Raw genomic sequence first — 21,240 nt, forward strand, 5'->3', positions numbered from 1 at the left:
CCACATACATGATAACATAATCATGAACAATAATAATCAAAGGTAAAAACAACTAATACTAGATATCATGAATAAGATAAGATTCAATAAATCATAGAGCGGAAAAGCAAATAATATCAAGGTGTAAATGTGATCATGAAGGTGAGAGAATGTATGATAATCACCCCCTCAAAGCTGCAGGAAATGAAGTATGATTAAGTTAATTACAATCCCAAGCATATAAAGATAATCCAAAACAAGTTAGTTACATGTCCAAAGGTTCCATAAATAGACCAAGGAAATGGGGCATTAAGCTAGGGTTTCTCCTGGTCCTAATGATGGTCTCCTCAATGGTGTGGGGGCCCCCCCCTTGGGGTATGTCACGTCCTCCCAGCCGGTACCCTATCTGGCATACCCGAGAGTGTGATCCACAGCCCGAAGATCAGGTATCAAGTGATCAGCCTCCCACATAAACAATAACATAATCATGAACAATCATAATAAAAGTGCGGAAGATAAACCATAGATCCAATAAAGAAAGAATGAATCATAAATGAATCAGAATGATAGATATAATCAGAGTATCAAACAGATAAGTAAAGTGAGGCAAAAATCCCACTTTACAACCAGCGGAAAAGTAGCTCTAAAAGATAATAAACTAGACAAAATCTAATCCCAGTAGCAAGTACATTGGGTAACTAAATTGTTCTCCACTTTATAGACAACATCCTTATAAGTGTAAATCTCATAAATGGCACAAGGACGCTTCCACTCAATGGTCGGACTAAGCATCGTACGGAGCATAACCACTCGCGGGATCTTCAGTGTAATTGTGGTAACCGCAATCACCTTCCTGGAGATATGCCTCTTCGCCTTGCGCTTCTTCATAGGGACCGTCATAGTACTCCATTACTGCAGGATAGTCTAACAAACATTGTACAATAAAGGAATGAGTTTCAAAGAAACTCAGTAAGGCAGTTAAAATCCATAATAACATAAATGGCAGGATTTCCAGAACAAACATAAATGCAATATGACATGAGACAAGCGATGAATGAATGAATCTAACTCTATGTATGCTGGTCTCTATTGGCAGACATGCTTTAAGTCATAGCACCGTACTTCTTTAGGAAGGTCCGCTCACATCCTCAACCATTTAAGATATCTTGGATTCTCTCACGGATCATTTCACCGGTCTTGAGCAGCCGATTGGTAATGGGTCCTTCATCCCTCGGGACAAACCATGGCGGGGGTTAAGTCAACACACTCTCTCACAACCATTTGGCATAAATCTTGGCGCATGTCGGGGTAAAACCTAGCCAAATGCAAGTCTTCTACTTAGTTACATCAAGTCGGATCCGGATACGTCCATTCCTCGTCACGACGATCCTTTCCGGTATCCTTCACACTAGAGTCCTCATAGTCCCTGACTACGGACTCATCAACCCTATTGATCATCCACATATGGTAAACGGGAAGCTCTCACGTCCTCTCACGGGTTGGTTACCGGTCTTAAGCGCCCGTGAGCCCAAGTCTAACCATATGCAACCCTACCAATAAATGGCCCCCACAATGTGATTCCTGTCCTCTCACCGGGTTGGTTACCGGTCTTGAGCGCCCATGAATCCCCATTGCTACCACGGGTCGTTCGGTCTCAATACCCCTCCGATTAGGGTCGACATAACAGGACATCCTAGCCAAACACTACTAGACAATCCTAGATATGTCATCCAACGGTTTAGGAAGGTGTCCGAGAGGGCATCTCCGGAAACATCCCATAATATTCCCGTAGTAGTCCAAGGACAGAAGTGTCAAAAGGACACCTCTCCTTTCCAAACCATACTTAAGCATACACATGCATCAATTCATATCATCACATATATGGTAACTTCATATATGGAAAGAAATCAATAAGTACAATCAACTTGTATATAATTGGTAAGTAAATCATTCATGAATCAATTAATCATAAACAAGTAATGCTACTGTAATCAAGGTTATACAACAGTAGTATATCATTGTAAGAATCTAATTTAGGAAACATGTCAATGATATTCAAATATAGAAACTAGATTCATGCTATCTATGTAATTAAGGAAATAACCATCCTTACCTTTTATAACTCGCAAAGGAATCCTAAGAAGTCAAGTAAGATCTTGGCAAACTTGAGAAGAAGGTCCTAAACAAGTATATACAACATATTAGGAAAGATCCCTAACGGAAAAAGATACCAAAACATCCAACACGGGACCAATTCAGGAGTTGCTTTGAACTCATTGGTCGAGTGGATTGGTCGACTTGGTCCAGTCGACCAATCGATCGACCAATGCGAACGATAACCTAAAAAAAACAGAGTTTTAAGATATGAAATCCGAATTTGGTGGTTCAAAAGGGTACTAATCAAGGGGTAAACTACATCAGTAGTATTCTAACATATAGGGGACCTCAAAACACTAATCAAATCAAGACATCAAGATCCAAATTAGGAAACAAAAAGTTACCATAATTAGATCAACCATGGATCTTGATGAATTCGAAATAGAAATCAAAGACAAGAACAATAGGAGGATGGATCATTGCTTCAGGTAAAGGTATCATGAAAACATACTTAGATCTTCAAGGAAATAGGCTTAGAAGCATAAATCTAAATAAGGAAATAAAACCTACCATATATGTAACTACCATGATTCATGAAGAACACATAGTATGGTAGAAGAGAACAACTAGAGATTGATAGATCATGGATCATGAAAAGAAAACACAGTAATTAACTACTAACATGATCAAAATAGAAGATCCAAGGAGATCAGAATTCAAATCAGAAGTTTAACAAGGTTAGATCATGGTTTGATCATGATTCCTTCAAAAGCTTGCAATGATCTTGGTTAAGATCATTGTTCTAGCCTCTAATCCTTAGGATGATCATGAGAACAAGTCCGAGAGATGTTTGCAACGAGAGAATGCAGCATCTCCTCAACTATCTCAACTCAAAAAGGAAAGAAAATACAAAGATGGAGGAGAAGAAGAGAGAGTAGACATACCTTTTGATGCAAAAGGAAGAGTTTCGACGAAGATCCGTCAAGAAAACACCAAGGATGCAAGGGAGATGACTTGCAGAGGTCTTTGGTTCGTTCCAAAGAGTTTGGAGGCAGCAAATACGAAGTGGACTCGAGATTGGACTTAAATAGAGCAAGAAAAACCTAATTGCCAAAGACAACACTCATTGGTCGAGTGGATTGGTCGATTGGCCGCGATCGACCAATCGACCAATCGGTCGACCAATGCTAACAGCAAATCCAAAACAGGGAATTGAAGGCCCGGATCAAATCCAATCCTAAAGGGGTTTTGCACACAAGTCAAGTGACTTACCTAATAGGTAGAAATGCCTTCAAACCAAGATAGAGAGCACTCCAAGTCCATCAACTAATCCGATCTTCATCAAGATTCGGTTTCCATAAATAGAACTTCATCATCAACTCTCATGGATTCAAAGCCGGACACCAAGTCCTCCTTTGGGATGGCCCAAAGCTGACTTCTTACTTTACTCGGGTCATCGGACCTACAAATAACAAGGTTCCCGGGTCAAGGTTAGGGCTGGGTTTTACATTCTCCCCCCCTTAAAGAAATTTCATCCTCGAAATTGAAAGCCTACTGTGCTTCCAAAGAGGTAAGGAAACTTCTCCTTCATGTCTTCTTCCTTCTCCCAAGAAGCTTCTTCGGGGGTATGATTCTTCCACCGAATCTTCACCAAAGGGATGGTGCGATTCCGCAGTTGCTTGTCCTTCTTATCCAAGATTTCGGCCGGTTCTTCATCGTAGGTCAAATCAGCACTAAGTCCTTCGGGTGCTTGCTGCAAAATGTGTTCCGGATTCTCTATGTATTTTTGGAGCATCGAAATATGAAACACATTGTGAACACCAGCAAGAGGCGGAGGTAATGCTAATCGATACGCAACGGGTCCAACCTTTTCCAAAATCTCGAAAGGTCCAATGTAATGAGGGCTAAGCTTTCCCTTAACATTGAATCTCATCACACCCTTCATTGGTGAAACCTTCAGAAATACTTTCTCTCCAACTTGAAATTCCAAATCGGTCCTTCTCTTATCGGCATAAGATTTACTGTCTTGGCTAGGCGGACTTAATCCTTTCTCTTATCATATCTACCATAGCACTCGTAGCTTCAATCATTTCGGGACCTAAGACTTTTCTTTCACTGTCTCGATCCAGTACAAAGGTGTCCTACAAGTCTTGCCATACAAAGCCTTGAATGGAGCCATGCCTATTGTTGCTTGATAAGCTGTTGTTATAGGCAAACTCAACCAAAGCTAGGTGTTCATCCCAATTACCACCCATATCCACCACACAAGATCGAGCATGTCTTCCAATGTCTGAATTGTCCGCTCGGATTGTCCATCGAGCTGTGGATGATGAGCTGTACTCAAGTTCAATTGGGTTCCCAAGGCCTTCTACAAACTATTCCAAAACCTTGAGGTGAACCTAGGATCACGATCCGAAACAATACTCAATGGCACACCATGCGGACGAACCACATTATCCACATAAAGCCTTGCTAGCTTATCCAGTATGAGTGATCTTCATAGGAATGAAGTGGGCTGATTTGGTCAACCTATCAACAATCACCCACACGGTGTCATTGCCTTTACTTGTTCGAGGCAAGCTAGTCACAAAGTCCATGGAGATATCCTCCCACTTCCAACTAGGAATAGGAAGAGGCTGAAGTAATCCGGATGGAGGTTGTCGAACGGCTTTCACACGTTGGCAAGTCTCACACTTGGCAACAAAATCATCAACATCCGCCTTGAGACCAATCCACCAAAAATGTTCCTTCAAGTCCTTGTACATCTTGGTGCTTCCGGGTGTATAGTAAAGGTGACTGGTGTGCTTCCTTCAATATTTCTTTCTTAACTTCTTCATTTGCGAGGCACACACAGGTCTTCCTCTAAACAACAAAGCACCATCCATGGATATACCAAAGTTGGGGTCCGACTCGGGATTCGAAGAAATCTTCTCAACTTTGATCAAAAGCTCTTGATCGAAACTCTGTGAGCAACAATCTTATCTCTAAGACCAGATCTTGCCGTCATGGCGAAAAGAATAAAATCAGAATTCTCGGGGACGATTTCCAAATCAAAACTCTCAATAGAAGACCACAATGGTAAACTCAACGCATTCAAATCCAAAGTCTTCTTCGGTTCTTCCTACTAAGAGCATCAACAACAACGTTTGCTTTCCCGGGGGTGATCTTGAATATCACAATCATAATCGGAGACTAGTTCCAACCATCTCCTTTGTCTCATGTTCAACTCCTTTTGGGTAAAGAAGTATTTCAAACTCTTATGATCCGTGAAAATGGCAATCTTCTCACCGTAGAGGTAATGTCTCCAAATCTTCAAAGCAAAGACAACGGTGGCAAGTTCTAGATCGTGAGTGGGGTAATTCCACTCATAATCTTTCAATTGCCGAGAAGCATAGGCTACGACCTTGCCATGTTGCATCGATACACAACCCAAACCAATCTTTGACGCATCGGTATAAACTATCATACCACCGGAACTATCGGGTATAGTCAAAACTGGGGCACTTGTCAATCTATCTTTCAACTCTTGGAAATTCTTCTCACAGGCGTCAGACCAAACAAACTTTTCTTCTTTCCTGGTCAACTTAGTCATAGGAGCAGCCAACCGAGAAAAGTTCTCAATAAACCTTCGGTAGTAACCCGCCAATCCAAGAAAACTTCTTATTTCCGTTCTTGACTTCGGTCTTTCCCAATCAGCCACAGACTTGGACCTTTTCGGGATCGACACGAATACCTTCGGCTGAAACCACATGACCAAGGAATACCACTCTCTTAAGCCGAGAAATCACACTTGCTAAACTTAGCGAACAACTTCTTTTCTCGCAACCTTTGCAAAGTGAAACTTAGATGACTCGCATGCTCTTCTTCGCTCTTCGAATAGATCAAGATGTCATCAATGAAAACAATCACAAACTTATCAAGCACATCATGAAATACTCGGTTCATGAGGTCCATGAACACCTGCGGGAGCATTGGTCAATCCGAAGGGCATGACTCTAAACTCATAGTGACCATACCGCGTTCGGAAAGCTGTCTTGAAGATATCACTAGACTTCACTTTCAATTGGTGATATCCGGACCTTAAGTCAATCTTTGAGAACACAACTGCACCCTTCAACCGATCGAAGAGATCATCAATTCCGGGCAGCGGATATCTATTCTTGATAGTCAACTTATTCAACTCACGGTAGTCGATGCACAAGCGCATACTACCGTCTTTCTTCTTGACAAACAAGACCGGAGCTCCCCAAGGTGACACACTAGGCTGTACAAAACCTCTATCAATGAGCTCATTCAACTGATTTTGCAACTCTTTCAACTCGGTAGGAGCCATCCTATACGGAGCTTTAGATACCGGAGCGGCACCGGGGACGAGATCAATAGAAAACTCAACATCCCTGTCTGGAGGCACTCTCGATAGATCATCGGGGAAGACATCAACAAAGTCGCAGACAACTCGACTTCATCGACTCTTTTCTCCACTATACCCTTGCCTTCGATGAAGCATCATCCACTAGGGCATAGACTTGCATCGGTGCGAGACAGCACCTTCTTACAAACCCTTCTCTTTTCACCCCGAAATTCAAAGACCGGACTTCCACAAATATGGAACTGAATCTTCTTTGAGGAACAAAGGAACACGGCTTTGTGGGCTGTCAACCAATCGATTCCCAAAATAACATCGAAGTCCTTCATGTCAAGAATTACAAAATTGGCTTCCAAGTTCTTCTCACCAATCAACACAAGACATTTAGATAACCCCTTATCTAGTTTCACAACAGAGGACCAGTAGGTGTACTAATCAATAAACAACTAGACAACTTCTCGGGGATTAGGTTAGTCTTCTTGATGAATGCGAGATGACATGAACGAATGAGATGCACCCGTATCAAATAAGACAAATGCGAAATAGAAGCAACTAACAATGTACCTATAATCACTTCATGGCTTGGATCCGCTCAAGACCTTTGGAAATACTGAAAACTCTACCAGAGGGAGGAGCAGGAGCACTCTTCACCAGCAGGGGCAGGCTCTTTGGGCGGGCCGCCCGGACGAGGCACGAGCGAAATGACCAGCTTGCTTGCGGTAGAAGCAAACAGGATTCTTGCTGGATCCAACGGGGGTGGCTGCAACGAGAGGGCTTCGAACAAAAGGCCTTGCACTTGCACTTGCACTTGCACTTGCTGCGGTGGTCGGTTTCCGCCATCTTGTCTAAACTGGCCGGGCTGCTGAAAACCCGTGTTCGACCTACACTCTTAGTCCGAAAGGTAGGAGTGGGGTAGGGTGTAGGTCTCACAAAACGACGGTCATTACGATCCACCAAACCAGAATTCCTTGATTGCCAGGGCTTTTGCACACGAGCACTTTCCTTCTCTGTTTCTTCCAACTTCTTCGAGTTCCGCACCACTTGAGCATAGCTCACTATAAGGCGGACTGGTGAGGTAAGCTTTAATGGCGGGCGCAGTCCTTTGAAGAACTTCTTTGCTTTGGCGAGGTCATCCTTCGAGAGAATCGGAGCAAAGAAATGAAGCTCCTCGAACTTCGTTGGTACTCCAACACGGACAAAGATCCTTGAGTAAGAATCATGAACTCAGCTTCCTTCGCATCTTTTACCGCCTCGGGAAAGTAATTCATACAAAAAGCCTCTTTGAACAACTCCCAAGTTACAACTCCTGCATGCAAACCTTCCAAAACACAGCCGAGTGGAGATCCACCATGCATCGGCTTCTTGTTGTAACTTCGTGCTCAAAACGAGAATCTTCCGAGCTTCCGAGCATTGCGGATGTCGGAAAGCCTTCTCCAACTCACGAAGCCACTTGTTAGGAAACAAGGGGTCCTTGGTAACTCCGGTGAAAGTGGGTACTTGCATCTTCGAGAAAACTCTCCATCGGGCGAGTATGAGGAGTTCCAGCTAAACCTCCCGCATTCGGGAGCTGCGGCATGAGGATTCACATTAGCACCAGCCCGGGTCTCATTATGCGAGTCATGAAACCCACCAACATCTGGTTGAACCGAGCCGCTTGTTCTGCTGCATCATATTGCCCATAATATTGGCAATATCTCGGAAACTTCCAACATTCGGGGCACCAAGTATCTCATGGGTACCCTGATCAACATTTGGTATCTCACCACCTCCATGAGGTATTTCACCACCTCCTTGAGGTATTTCACCACCTCCTTGACCACTGGATTCACCACGCCCACTTCTCAGAGTAACCATTCTGCAAAACCGAGAACATCAAAATACCGAATTTCGAAGTTTCAACATGAACCACAAGTCCAAATGATTTGAAAACTTAAATCATGCTCAAATATATCCATATAGTCATCAAACAATAATCCATAAGGCAAAAGTCACATTTTCCAAAAATTCAACAGCAAATGAGGTCTCACGTGACCATTGGTCGAGTGATTGGTCGATCGACCCGGTCGACCAATGAGTCGACCAATGCGAATCGAATGCGAAAATTCGCATTATAAGCCTCATTTCCACATTCCAACCTCATTCTAACTTCTTCCAAAGGTGAGAGAGCTCTAGGGAAAGTCTCCAAGAGTTCTCACAAGTGTTCTTGAGGTGATTTGGTGCTTCAACAACAACACCACAACACATAATCATCACAAACAAGGTAAATCTCTTATTCTTTCTTCCATTTTCATCTTCTCATGCTTGCATTTCAAATAAAACCATGCTTTACTTGTACCCAATGCTAGAAATCATGCTTAGGAATGCTTAGAAACATATTCCCTAGGTTTTAAACACAATGCCATGCATAGACAACAAGTTTTAACATATTGGTGTTCATCTCGCAATGTTTTATACCGAAATCGATATCTTTAGAAAAATCTTGTTTTCTCTCAAACCGCTTGAAATTTTCGCACGAGATCAAATGCTACATGCTCAAGATGACATTGTAGATAGGTCCATACAATTTGATTAAACCAATTTCAACTTTTCAAAAATCCAATTTTGACCTAAATGGCAAAATCCCCAAATTTCCTTCTTGCTGAATTTTTCGCTTTAATCCAGGTTTTCGATCGATTTTCATCAAACAAACTTCATAGACATGAAATTCCAAGTATTGCGCACATGCTAGTATGTTCAAATCAAATTTCCCCCAAATTTGAAATTTTCCGAAAAATTACGAAAATACCCTTTTGGCTCAAATCTTAAGGTAGCACTAACTGGAATTGTCTCTTGTTTCTTTCACAGATATCCACTATGCAGAGGGGAGGGCGAGGACGAGGTAGAGGTCGTGGTCGCATTGTAGGTGCTCTTAGGAGCAGAGGTCAGGTTCCTTCAGAGCCTAGACAGGAGGTTAGGAGGCCGGACATGTTTGACACACCTCGGGCCGAGTTCCTCGTACGAGGCCTACTTCGATTCTTGCAATATCGAGATGGGACGTCTACTTCACTTACGCCAGCTCGAGCCTTTAGGATTCGGCGAGAGATTCGACACATTGCGGTGGACTCATCTCTTCACCGAGGATCCGCCGGTATACCCGGAACTAGTGAGGTTGTTCTTCAACAACCTTACCTACACGAGAGGAGGCTCGAGGCCAAGGACATCCGCTTAGACTTGTCCTCGGGAGAGCGGGGTCTTCCGGACTCGATTCGCTTCTCCACCCGGACACCGGGCTGAGATCTTGCGGGTTCCTTACTATCCACAAGCAGTGTGTGTGGATACCCGCAGGAGCGGATCCGGACAGCCATCGGATGCCGTACGAGCTACGCGAGATATGCTCTACGCTATGGGATAGCCGTCGATGCTTCACTCCGTGGACCAGCGGACGGATGACGGATTCTGCAAGGATTATCGGTCGCATAGTCGGCCGAAACATTATGCCGAAAGCCGGACATCACCATCGGGTCACGGTGATGGAGGCCTTAGTCATCTACCGCATCTACATGGGCTTCGAGATCGATCTCTCCTACATCATTCAGCGGGTCATGCTTGGACTTAGTTCTGCGGCCTAGCATGCGGAACCTTTGCTATGGGAGGCTACCGACTTTGATCTTCGGGCATTTCGGGGTGAGTTTCGAGGATACACCGGTGGACACCGGTTCACGGGGATACTCTATTGGGACTCGGACCATTCGTCGGATGAATCTACGAGCGGTCGGAGAGATCTCCTGGTCCGGAGGGTGAGGATGATGATGAATCGGAGGATGAGGATCAAGGGTCGGAGGATGGAGGAGAGGATATCGGTCCCGATAGTGATGATCGGGCCGGAGATGATGCGAGATATGCATGAGGCTGAGCCTTGTGCATTACGAGTTTCCTTCATCACACTTCGAGGCGGGTGGCCCTTCACATGCGGTTCCGGAGACTTCGGATCTTGGAGCACGGATGAGATCGATGACTTCCATGCTAGAGAGGATGGAGGTCAAACAAGAGCAGATGTACGAGAGGATGGAGTCACGACGGATAGGATAGAGCATCGGGTGACTCGGCTAGCGGAGGAGTTCGGAGCATACGAGAGATCGAGAAGATCACCTAGATAGACTGTACCCTAGGATTTCCATTTATGCATTTCAGATGTAATCGTTGTAAAAACTTTTGAAATTAATGAAATTCATTTTGTTTCACTTAATTATTGTATATTATGCACCTTTCTTTTCCTTGCATTAATGACATTTGTTCAAGTATAATTATGGTATGTTATTCTGAAATGTTCTGTTATGCCTCAAAGGTTAAGTTTCTAATTCAGTGTTCTATTATTCACTTCTAAGAGTAGAAGGGTCATTTCAGATCAATGACTCAGGAATGTTCAATTATTGTCTTTTGTGGTTAGGATCTCCTCGAACCTTGGGCTCTGATACCAATCAGTCACGTCCTCCCAGCCGGTACCCTATCTGGCATACCCGAGAGTGTGATCCACAGCCCGAAGATCAGGTATCGAGTGATCAGCCTCACACATAAACAATGACATAATCATGAACAATCATAATAAAAGTGCGGAAGATAAACCATAGATCCAAATAAGAAAGAATGAATCCTAAATGAATCAGAATGATAGATATAATCAGAGTATCAAACAGATAAGTAAAGTGAGGAAAAAATCCCACTTTACAACCAGCGGAAAAGTAGCTCTAAAAGATAATAAACTAGACAAAATCTAATCCCAGTAGCAAGTACATTGGGTAACTAAATTGTTCTCCACTTTATAGACAACATCCTTATAAGTGTAAATCTCATAAATAGCATAAGGACGCTTCCACTCAATGGTCGGACTAAGCATCGTACGGAGCATAACCACTCGCGGGATCTTCAGTGTAATTGTAGTAACCGCAATCACCTTCCTGGAGATATGCCTCTTCGCCTTGCGCTTCTTCATAGGGACCGTCATAGTACTCAGTACCTGCAGGATAGTCTAACAAACATTGTACAATAAAGGAATGAGTTTCAAAGAAACTCAGTAAGGCAGTTAAAATCCATAATAACATAAATGGCAGGATTTCCAGAACAAACATAAATGCAATATGACATGAGACAAGCGATGAATGAATGAATCTAACTCTATATATGCTGGTCTCTATTGGCAGACATGCTTTAAGTCATATCACCGTACTTCTTTAGGAAGGTCCACTCACGTCCTCAACCATTTAAGATATCTTGGATTCTCCCACGGATCATTTCACCGGTCTTGAGCAGCCGATTGGTAATGGGTCCTTCATCCCTCAGGACAAACCATGGCAGGGGGTTAAGTCAACACACTCTCTCACAACCATTTGGCATAAGTATTGGCGCATGTCGGGGGTAAAACCTAGCCAAATGCAAGTCTTCTACTTAGTTACATCAAGTCGAGATCCGAGATACGTCCATTCCTCGTCCCCGACGATCCTTTCCGGTATCCTTCACACTAGAGTCCTCATAGTCCCTGACTACGGACTCATCAACCCTATTGATCATCCACATATGGTAAACGGGAAGCTCTCACGTCCTCTCACGGGTTGGTTACCGGTCTTAAGCGCCCGTGAGCCCAAGTCTAACCATATGCAACCCTACCAATAAATGGCCCCCACAATGTGATTCCTGTCCTCTCACGGGTTGGTTACCGGTCTTGAGTGCCCATGAATCCCCATTGCTACCACGGGTCGTTCGGTCTCAATACCCCTCCGATTAGGGTCTGACATAACAGGACATCCTAGCCAAACACTACTAGACAATCCTAGATATGTCATCCAACAATTTAGGAAGGTGTCCAGAGGGCATCTCCGGAAACATCCCATAATATTCCCGTAGTAGTCCAAGGACAGAAGTGTCAAAAGGACACCTCTCCTTTCCAAACCATACTTAAGCATACACATGCATCAATTCATATCATCACATATATGGTAACTTCATATATGGAAAGAAATCAATAAGTACAATCAACTTGTATATAATTGGTAAGTAAATCATTCATGAATCAATTAATCATAAACAAGTAATGCTACTGTAATCAAGGTTATACAACAGTAGTATATCATTGTAAGAATCTAATTTAGGAAACATGTCAATGATATTCAAATATAAAAACTAGATTCATGCTATCTATGTAATTAAGGAAATAACCATCCTTACCTTTTATAACTCGCAAAGGAATCCTAAGAAGTCAAGTAAGATCTTGGCAAACTTGAGAAGAAGGTCCTAAACAAGTATATACAACATATTAGGAAAGATCCCTAACAGAAAAGATACCAAAACATCCAACACGGACCAATTCTGGAGTTGCTTGAACTCATTGGTCGATTGGATTGGTCGATCGTCCAATCGACCAATCGATCGACCAATGCGACGATAACCTAAAAAAAAAGAGTTTTAAGATATGAAATCCGAATTTGGTGGTTCAAAAGGGTACTAATCAAGGGGTAAACTACATCAGTAGTATTCTAACATATAGGGGACCTCAAAACACTAATCAAATCAAGACATCAAGATCCAAATTAGGAAACAAAAGTTACCATAATTAGATCAACCATGGATCTTGATGAATTCGAAATAGAAATCAAAGACAAGAACAATAGGAGGATGAATCATTGCTTCAGGTAAAGGTATCATGAAAACATACTTAGATCTTCAAGGAAATAGGCTTAGAAGCATAAATCTAAATAAGGAAATAAAACCTACCATATATGTAACTACCATGATTCATGAAGAACACATAGTATGGTAGAAGAGAACAACTAGAGATTGATAGATCATGGATCATGAAAAGAAAACAGAGTAATTAACTACTAACATGATCAAAATAGAAGATCCAAGGAGATCAGAATTCAAATCAGAAGTTTAACAAGGTTAGATCATGGTTTGATCATGATTCCTTCAAAAGCTTGCAATGATCTTGGTTAAGATCATTGTTCTAGCCTCTAATCCTTAGGATGATCATGAGAACAAGTCCAGAGATGTTTGCAACAGAGAATGCAGCATCTCCTCAACTATCTCAACTCAAAAAGGAAAGAAAATACAAAGATGGAGGAGAAGAAGAGAGAGTAGACATACCTTTTGATGCAAAAGGAAGAGTTTCGACGAAGATCCGTCAAGGAAACACCAAGGATGCAAAGGAGATGACTTGCAGAGGTCTTTGGTTCGTTCCAAAGAATTTGGAGGCAGCAAATACGAAGTGGACTCGAGATTGGACTTAAATAGAGCAAGAAAAACCTAATTGCCAAAGACAGCACTCATTGGTCGAGTGGATTCGTCGACTAGCCCAGTCGACTAATCAGTCGACCAATGCTGACAGCAAATCCAAAACAGGGAATTGAAGGCCCAGATCAAATCCAATCCTAAAGGGGTTTTGCACACAAGTCAAGTGACTTACCTAATAGGTAGAAATGCCTTCAAACCAAGATAGAGAGCACTCCAAGTCCATCAACTAATCCGATCTTCATCAAGATTCAGTTTCCATAAATAGAACTTCATCATCAACTCTCATGGATTCAAAGCCAGACACCAAGTCCTCCACTGGGATGGCCCAAAGCTGACTTCTTACTTTACTCCGGGTCATCGGACCTACAAATAACAAGGTTCCCGGGTCAAGGGTAGGGCTGGGTTTTACATTCACCGTATTTGATTTTGAGGACTCTAGAGAACCTTCTTCAAAAGCAAGTAGGAGTGTTTGGGCTGAAAGTAAATGATGATTTGCCCTCATTAATAGCTTGACCACTAGCTTGACAATACAGATCCATACATGCTTTGAGTTGACAAATCTGTTGAAGATTCACTTCAGAAAACATTAGACAATCATCAGCAAATAAGAGATGTGATATACTGGGAGCCCTGTTCTTCACCTTGATCCTTTGATTAGACCCTGAGTTTCCGCTAGGTCCATAATTGAGCTAAGAATCTGAGAACCCAAGATAAAGATAAAAGGGGAGAGGGGGTCACCTGAATACCGCGAGAGAGGCAAAAGGATCCTTTCTCCACACCATTGACCAAGAGGGTGTAAGAAACCGAGGTGGTACACTCCATGACCATATTCACCCATCTTAATGAAAACCCCAATTTAAGAAGAGAAGCTCTGATAAAAGGCCATTCAAGTCGATCATAGGCTTTCCGCATATCCAATTTCATAGCTAGAAATTTCTTTTTCCCTCTTTTTCGATGTTTAACATAATGAAAATCTCATGAGCCATAAAGATATTATCAGAGATAAGCCGATCTGGAACAAAGGCCGATTGAGAGGGGGAAATAATACCTGAGAGGGAATCCTTGAGCCTATCTGCAAAAATCTTTGAGATAAGCTTGACTACCACCCCACATAAGCTGATAGGTCGAAATTGATCAGGCGTCTCCAGACTGGTGCACTTCGGAATTAAACATATATAGGACCTGTTTAATTCTTTAGGCATGATACCCGAAATAAAGAAATCTTTCACAAAGTTGCATACTTCTTCTTTCGTAACATCCCAGAACTTTTGAAAGAACATAGGGGGAAATCCGTCCGGACCAGGAGAAGTTAAAGGGCCCATGGATTTGAGGGTAGCCTGGATTTCCTCCTCATTTGGAATTCTACAAAGCTGGTCATTCAAGTCATCACTCACTTTAGGTTGAACATTCTCCAAGGCTAGAGAGAGAGCCACATGAGAGATGCCCTCGGACAAAACCGAATCCCTAAAGTGCTCTAATAAAAGTTCCTCCACTTGAGTCTCATTGGAAGTCCAAGAACCATCCCTTTTCTTGAGCTTGAGAATTCTATTTTTCTTTCTCCTGTGAAGAGTGGTTGCATGAAAGTAACCCGAATTCTTATCCCCAGATTTGATCCAATCAGTCCTAGCTTTTTGGTGCCACAGGATCTCTTCTCTTGCAAGTTCTTCATCCAGCAATTCTTTCAAATTCTCTTCCTCCTCCATAAAGGCCACATAATCTGGTTTTTTCTGAATAAGACCAATTTGAAATTTCAGCTCCTTAATTTTTTCTTGAACAATACCAAATTCCATTCTATTCCATTGCTTAAATTCATTCTTGCAATTTTCAGCTTTTTGAAATACAGGATGCCTAACATTATTACTCCCATTGAGGATCCAACCCTTTTTGGCCACATCTTTACATCTGGGGTGTCTCATCCACATAGCCTCAAAACGAAATGAACGGATACCCTGTGATTTACCTCCTTCTGAATCCAATAAGATCGGGTTATGATCCGAACAAAATGCCGGACTTATAACAACAGCTGCATCTTCAAACATCGAATTCCACTCTGCATTTGCTAGTACCCGATCCAGCTTAATCCGTATCAGCTCTTCTACGCCTATTATTCCAAGTGAAACAAGGCCCATTTGACCCCAAGTCCTTAAGCCCACATTGAGATACCATCTCCTGAAATTGCTTGGTATCCCTAGACCCTTTGTTGTTACCACCTGTTTTTTCATGCCAATTCAAGAAGCTGTTGAAGTCACCTAGGCATATCCATGCTCCTGATCTCTGATTCCCAATGTTAATAATTTGGTCCCAAACCTTTTGCCGAAGATGTTTGATAGGATCGGCATATACACAAGATAGAAAAAATTTCTTGCCTTCTACCACCACTTTGCAATTCAAAATGTGATCATCTGCTGCTAAACAAGACAACTGAATACCATTTTTCCATAACACCGCCAGCCCACCGGCTGAGCCCATAGCATTTACACCAAAACAATCATCAAAATTGAGTTTCCTCTTGATATCCAATATTTTACTAAACTGGCTTTTAGTTTCAGCAAGAAAGATGATATCAGGAGACTCAGAAATGGAGAGATTTTTGAGGGCCCGAATTGCCCTGGTACTCCCCAGACCCTAGCAGTTCCAGCTAAGGATCCTCATATGGGCCCGTGGGACTGATAAACCCCAGTCTCCACGGGTCCAGCTTCTAAAAAATGAAGGCTCTCTTTCTCGGTCTGCCTCTCCTGCCTTTAGAGACCCCACGGGAAGGCTCAACAATGTTAAGGATTTGTCTTTTCTTTGACTTAGGCAGATCCATTGCAATTCTGGGATTTAAATGTGTCACCGAAGTAATAGAATCAGACCTGGGCTGAGCAAGATATAGAGGGTTGATGAAGTTGGGCCTAAGTTGAGGACTATGCTCCATGGGCTTGGTATTTGGGCTTGAAAAGGGAATAGTAGTGACCGGCCCATCAGTTGAAGAGGGAGAAGCTAACAAAGGAGGTTGATTTTGGGGAACTTCATGCATTAGCTGTAAAGGAAAGTGGGGCTGACACGTTGAATCAGAAGGAGCCAGGTTTAAAAGTAAAGCATCTTTCACTCTGATCTGATTTAACTTACAATTAGCTAGGTGGCTTAATAAGGATAAGACCGCAGGTGAGTGGTCTGGAGTATTACGAAGATATTCTTGGATGGGGAGAGGCAAGGCTTTAGTTTCAGACTGGAAGTTTGCAGCAGCTGGAAATGGGGCTGAGGCGGAGCTGGAGAAAAAATCAGAAATATCTTTTTCATTTCTATCACTAGAAGGGAAAAGAAGTTGGGACGACTTACTAGCAGCACCAAGATCAGGGTCTCGGTTTCTACCATTGGCCGAAGCCACCGCCAACCTGCTCTGCATTGGTGAATCAGGTACCCTCTCTGACCTTTCAAAGTTGGACCTCGGGATCTGGTTCTCCCTGCACTCACCGGTGGCCGGACCTTCTCTTTCCGGGGAAATTTCTGAGCAAGAACCCTCGTTGTTCACCGAGTATTGCTGAGAAAAAATCATTTTGGCCGATTTGATGAGTCGTGCATCTGTTGTCATACCCCTGATTTCCTCCACACATTTAGGCTTTGGTCTGTCTTTGCACAGACTCAATTCGCTGCAACCATGGCTGGTCCGATGAGCTTTCAGGTCTTCGAATTTTTTTATGCAACGCCCCTCTTCGTGTCCGATTTTCCCACAAAAAACACAGTATATTGGCAGACGTTCATATTTGACTTGAGCATCCAGAGGCGGGCCCTGAGAGCTGGTGACCTTAATACACACTCGCAGGGGTTTACATATATTGATACGAACCCTCGCCCTTAGGTAGGACACCTTCGTCCCAAACGGCATCCCTTCGATCAACATAACTGAGCTGGCCTCCCCAATCTTTCTAACCAGTTTCATGACGATGACCGGATCAAGAAGCTCCACTGGTATTGAATGAATTTGAATCCAAAAATCGCAGTGTTTGAACTCCCAGCTCTTCTTTTCATTCGAGGGTTCCAAGATTAGCAGATTACCAGCGACGGTCCATGGCCCTTCCTTTAAAACATTTTCCTTGTCTAGAGGGTGCTGAAACTGAAACAAAAATTTTCTATTCTCCAAGGTAGTGATTTCCACTCTGTGACAAGTATTCCAAGCTCCAAGAAGCCCTTCTGAAATTGCTTGCTTCCTAAACATTCTTCCTTCCATCACGTATCCTATTAGGGTATTCTCCCAAGATTTGGATACTCCTAACTCATCAGCAGCATCCAAGGCGACTTCATCATCCGAATCATCTGAGCTGTATTCAGTTCTGGGGATGTTATCTTGGGGAGAAGGGTTCAGGTTGAAAGAATTTCTGGTCCCTGGGTTTTGAATCGGCACTAATATACCAGGTGGGTTTGAGGATTGACCTGAAGTAGACATAATAGTAGGATGGGAAAAACAGAGGATTCACCAAGGTATAAGGGAAGAGAAACCACGCCGGAAGGCGGAGATATACCACGCTGGAAGGCGGAGATTGATCAGCCAAAAAATTTCTGGGGATGAAAAACCAGGCGGAGATTGATCAGCAGCATAGCAGTTTCTAGAAGAAGAAGAAGATCCATCCTATCTGATGAGATGATTTGATCAATTTGATGTTGATTTTTTTTCCTTTTCCGTGGTAGAAAATCTATTTCTTTTTATTTTGTCAAAGACATGGGAAAGGGAAGCTTCAGCCTCAATCATTTCTTAGAACATATTTTCTTTAATGGTGATTGGAACACTTGCTGCTACCATTGCACTCAAGTCGAGCTTCAAAACAGATCAAAGGATTGAGGAGGAGATTCAAAACCTCCGATCAAGGATTGAAAACCAAGACGTCAATACCGAAATTGAAGAGCTAAATGAAATAGATTGTCGGCCTTTCGTTTTGAGATGTTGCAGAGGTGGGGCTTCAAGCTTCAACCTACATATTTACTTTCATTTTTGAGGGGGAGTTATTTGCTAAAGTATTTTTTTTTAATTGTTTTTCATTTTGGTAGATTGAATTAAAAAAAAAAGAAAGAAACTTAATAAAAGAAGAAAGAAAAAAAAAAAAAGGGTATTTTCGTCACAAAAATTAGTAAACTAACGGTTTCTATTAAGCTTATCTTTCTTTAATCATTTCTTGAACACCCTCAATTTATGTTATTTTTAAGACCCAAAACACCCTTAATTAACTTTGATTTTTAATTTAAACGTTAAAAAGAGAGAGATAGAGAATCGATGCTTCATCTTCTCAATTTAAATTGCATTTTAGTATGTACATTTTTTTTAGTTGTTTGATAAAATAAAATAAAAAAGGGGGTACATTGGGGTTTTAATAATTAAAGATAATTTTGGTTTTAACTATGGTATTTGGTTTTTAACAATTATTTTAATTGAAAAAAATTTAGTATTTAAACAGTTAGGGTGATCACGGTAATTTAGGGTTTAAACTAAAAAATGCTTTCAGGAGGATAGTTTGGGGTTTTAGGAATATATTTAACAGTAAAAGTTAAATTTAACTGAGAAAGTTAACAGAGGGGAGATAAATGACATTATCCAATTAAGAAGGGGTCTAAGTGCAATTTGTTCAGTTAAGAGGGATGATAATTGATATTTACCCATTAAAAAATAAAAGAAAAAATAGAATTATTATGTTTCCCATCACAAAAATAGGGGATAAAAAAGGGATTTCACACTAAATTTCCCATGGTTAACTAAGGGTAGTATTACCAACGGGGTTGGTCGGGGTGGTAAGCAACTTGGTCCGCTTAAGCAAGGTTCAGGGTATCGAAACCTTGTGGATGCAAAAAATCCCATTGGGGAGACTCACCCACCACAACCAGTGTGCGACCGGGTCGAACACCGGATTAGTCGAGGCAAAGCCTTGGAACCGGGGTTGGCAACCAAAAAAAAAAAAAAAAAAAAAACTAAGGGTAGTATTGTAATTCGATAAAAAGATAAATAAATAAAGAAAAAAGTTCAAGGTTATTTTAAGATTTTTATAAAATATAAAACATCAGTTAACCAACAAAACTTAATAACAAGAGGGCATTAATAATTGCTGACAAAGTTAAAAGTTGGATTGGTAATACCAAAAAGTACAGGGGATAAAACAATAATTAAGCTATAGTACAAGGGGACAACATTAATTATCCCAATTTTCAATTATGTTCAGAAAAATTGTATGCTTGCACACAAATCAAAATTCTCGTCCAACCATATAATACATATCTCGGGCATTAGATTTTGATATGGTTTTTTTTTTTCTTCTTGGATCTTCACTTCTAAGACTCATTGTACGAAGACTTAGTCTATTTAGATGGAAATGATTAGTTTACTCTGTTGAAATCTCAGTTGCGAGCAGCTGCTTTCAAGTGGAATTTTAACATCGAGGCTAGAAAAGTCGAAAGGTTTTTTAGCGATGGCCTTTCTTCCTCTAAACGCTGGGTAGGGCCAACTTATTCGAACTCACCTCCTCCAGTTCATTACCAATCGCTAAATTTTCAATCCCTCAAAAGCGTAGCTTGTCGCTTGAGGTGCCAGTTTTAGTATTAGATGGAAGGATTTACCCCTTGGTCAAGTTTGCTCCACCTTCACCTACAAGGGAACCATACTCTTCTTGGAGGCGGTTTTGTCTAATGACTGACTCGGCAACTAGAGACCTTCGTCGTATTCTCCATCAGGATATAAGCGATGAATGAGGATTGTGGTTCTGAACCCTATAAACAGACAAACTCTGCAACTTGTTTTGGTGTTATTTTGTACATAAAAGAGTAGCTAACTTACCTTGTATTCTAAGTCTCTGCAACTTCATTACGGCTTCCTGCTGCAAAGAAAACTGTCGATGGCTGGTTTTCTACAACAATCTCCAGATTGATGTTGGGTGAATATGGTTCTAACGGATAAAGAGGCAAGGATGCACAGAGGATCCCATTGGTGGTTTCCAATGAAGCGAATGTGAACACTGGAAGGGTTAGATCAGAGCTTGTAAATCCGAATGAGGTTTAGGATTTTGTTCTCATCGAGATGAGCAGGGATTATTTTGGTAAATTTAGAAAATATAAGGGACGAATAATTGTAATTTGTAAAACATTTTAAACATAAAAAATTATTGAAGGATTAAATCGTTGATTTTTTAAACGCCACGTGTCAACTTCTGATGGCTGCGCGGAGGGATATCTACGCAGCCGCGAACAAAAATCCCATATCTAGGGCATTAGGAAGTAGTATGATTGCAACTATTCTACACAAACTCCTAGTGGCAATTACCTAGAAATAAAATCATAATCTTAAAGCTTCATGGAACCACAGATTGATGAGATGTTTTCATAAGATGTCATACTTGGTGCATGAGGAATTTTCCTAATTAAATACACTCTTTACAATTTGCTCAAGGTCATGAATAACTCTAGTCTCTTAACTTTTTTTTCTTAATTAGTTAGTTAAATATATTTTCAAATGACATTGGGAATTTTATATTTCTTAGGGGTGGGTTTGGAAATTTCTGAGGTCCTAACTTACGGTG

At 41.7% G+C, this 21,240-nt stretch overlaps 1 protein-coding gene across 1 annotated transcript in view; it reads right to left on the reverse strand.

Annotated features, from left to right (window-relative positions):
- Window positions 1-18,131, reverse strand: part of LOC149029067 (uncharacterized) — a 28,960-nt gene extending 10,829 nt beyond the window's left edge. Inside the window, exons 1-3 of the mRNA XM_089141929.1 lie at window positions 16,561-18,131; window positions 16,013-16,313; window positions 14,754-15,915 (exon numbers count right to left, since the gene is read on the reverse strand). Coding sequence (XP_088998055.1) covers window positions 14,754-15,915; window positions 16,013-16,313; window positions 16,561-18,131 — 3,034 coding nt within the window. The remainder of the gene's footprint in view (window positions 1-14,753; window positions 15,916-16,012; window positions 16,314-16,560) is intronic.
- Between the last annotated feature and the right edge of the window lie 3,109 nt (window positions 18,132-21,240).

This window comes from Hakea prostrata, chromosome 1 (genome assembly GCF_041222555.1).
Source record: "Hakea prostrata isolate BN-2017 chromosome 1, UWA_Hpros_2, whole genome shotgun sequence".
Taxonomy (NCBI): Eukaryota; Viridiplantae; Streptophyta; class Magnoliopsida; order Proteales; family Proteaceae; genus Hakea; species Hakea prostrata.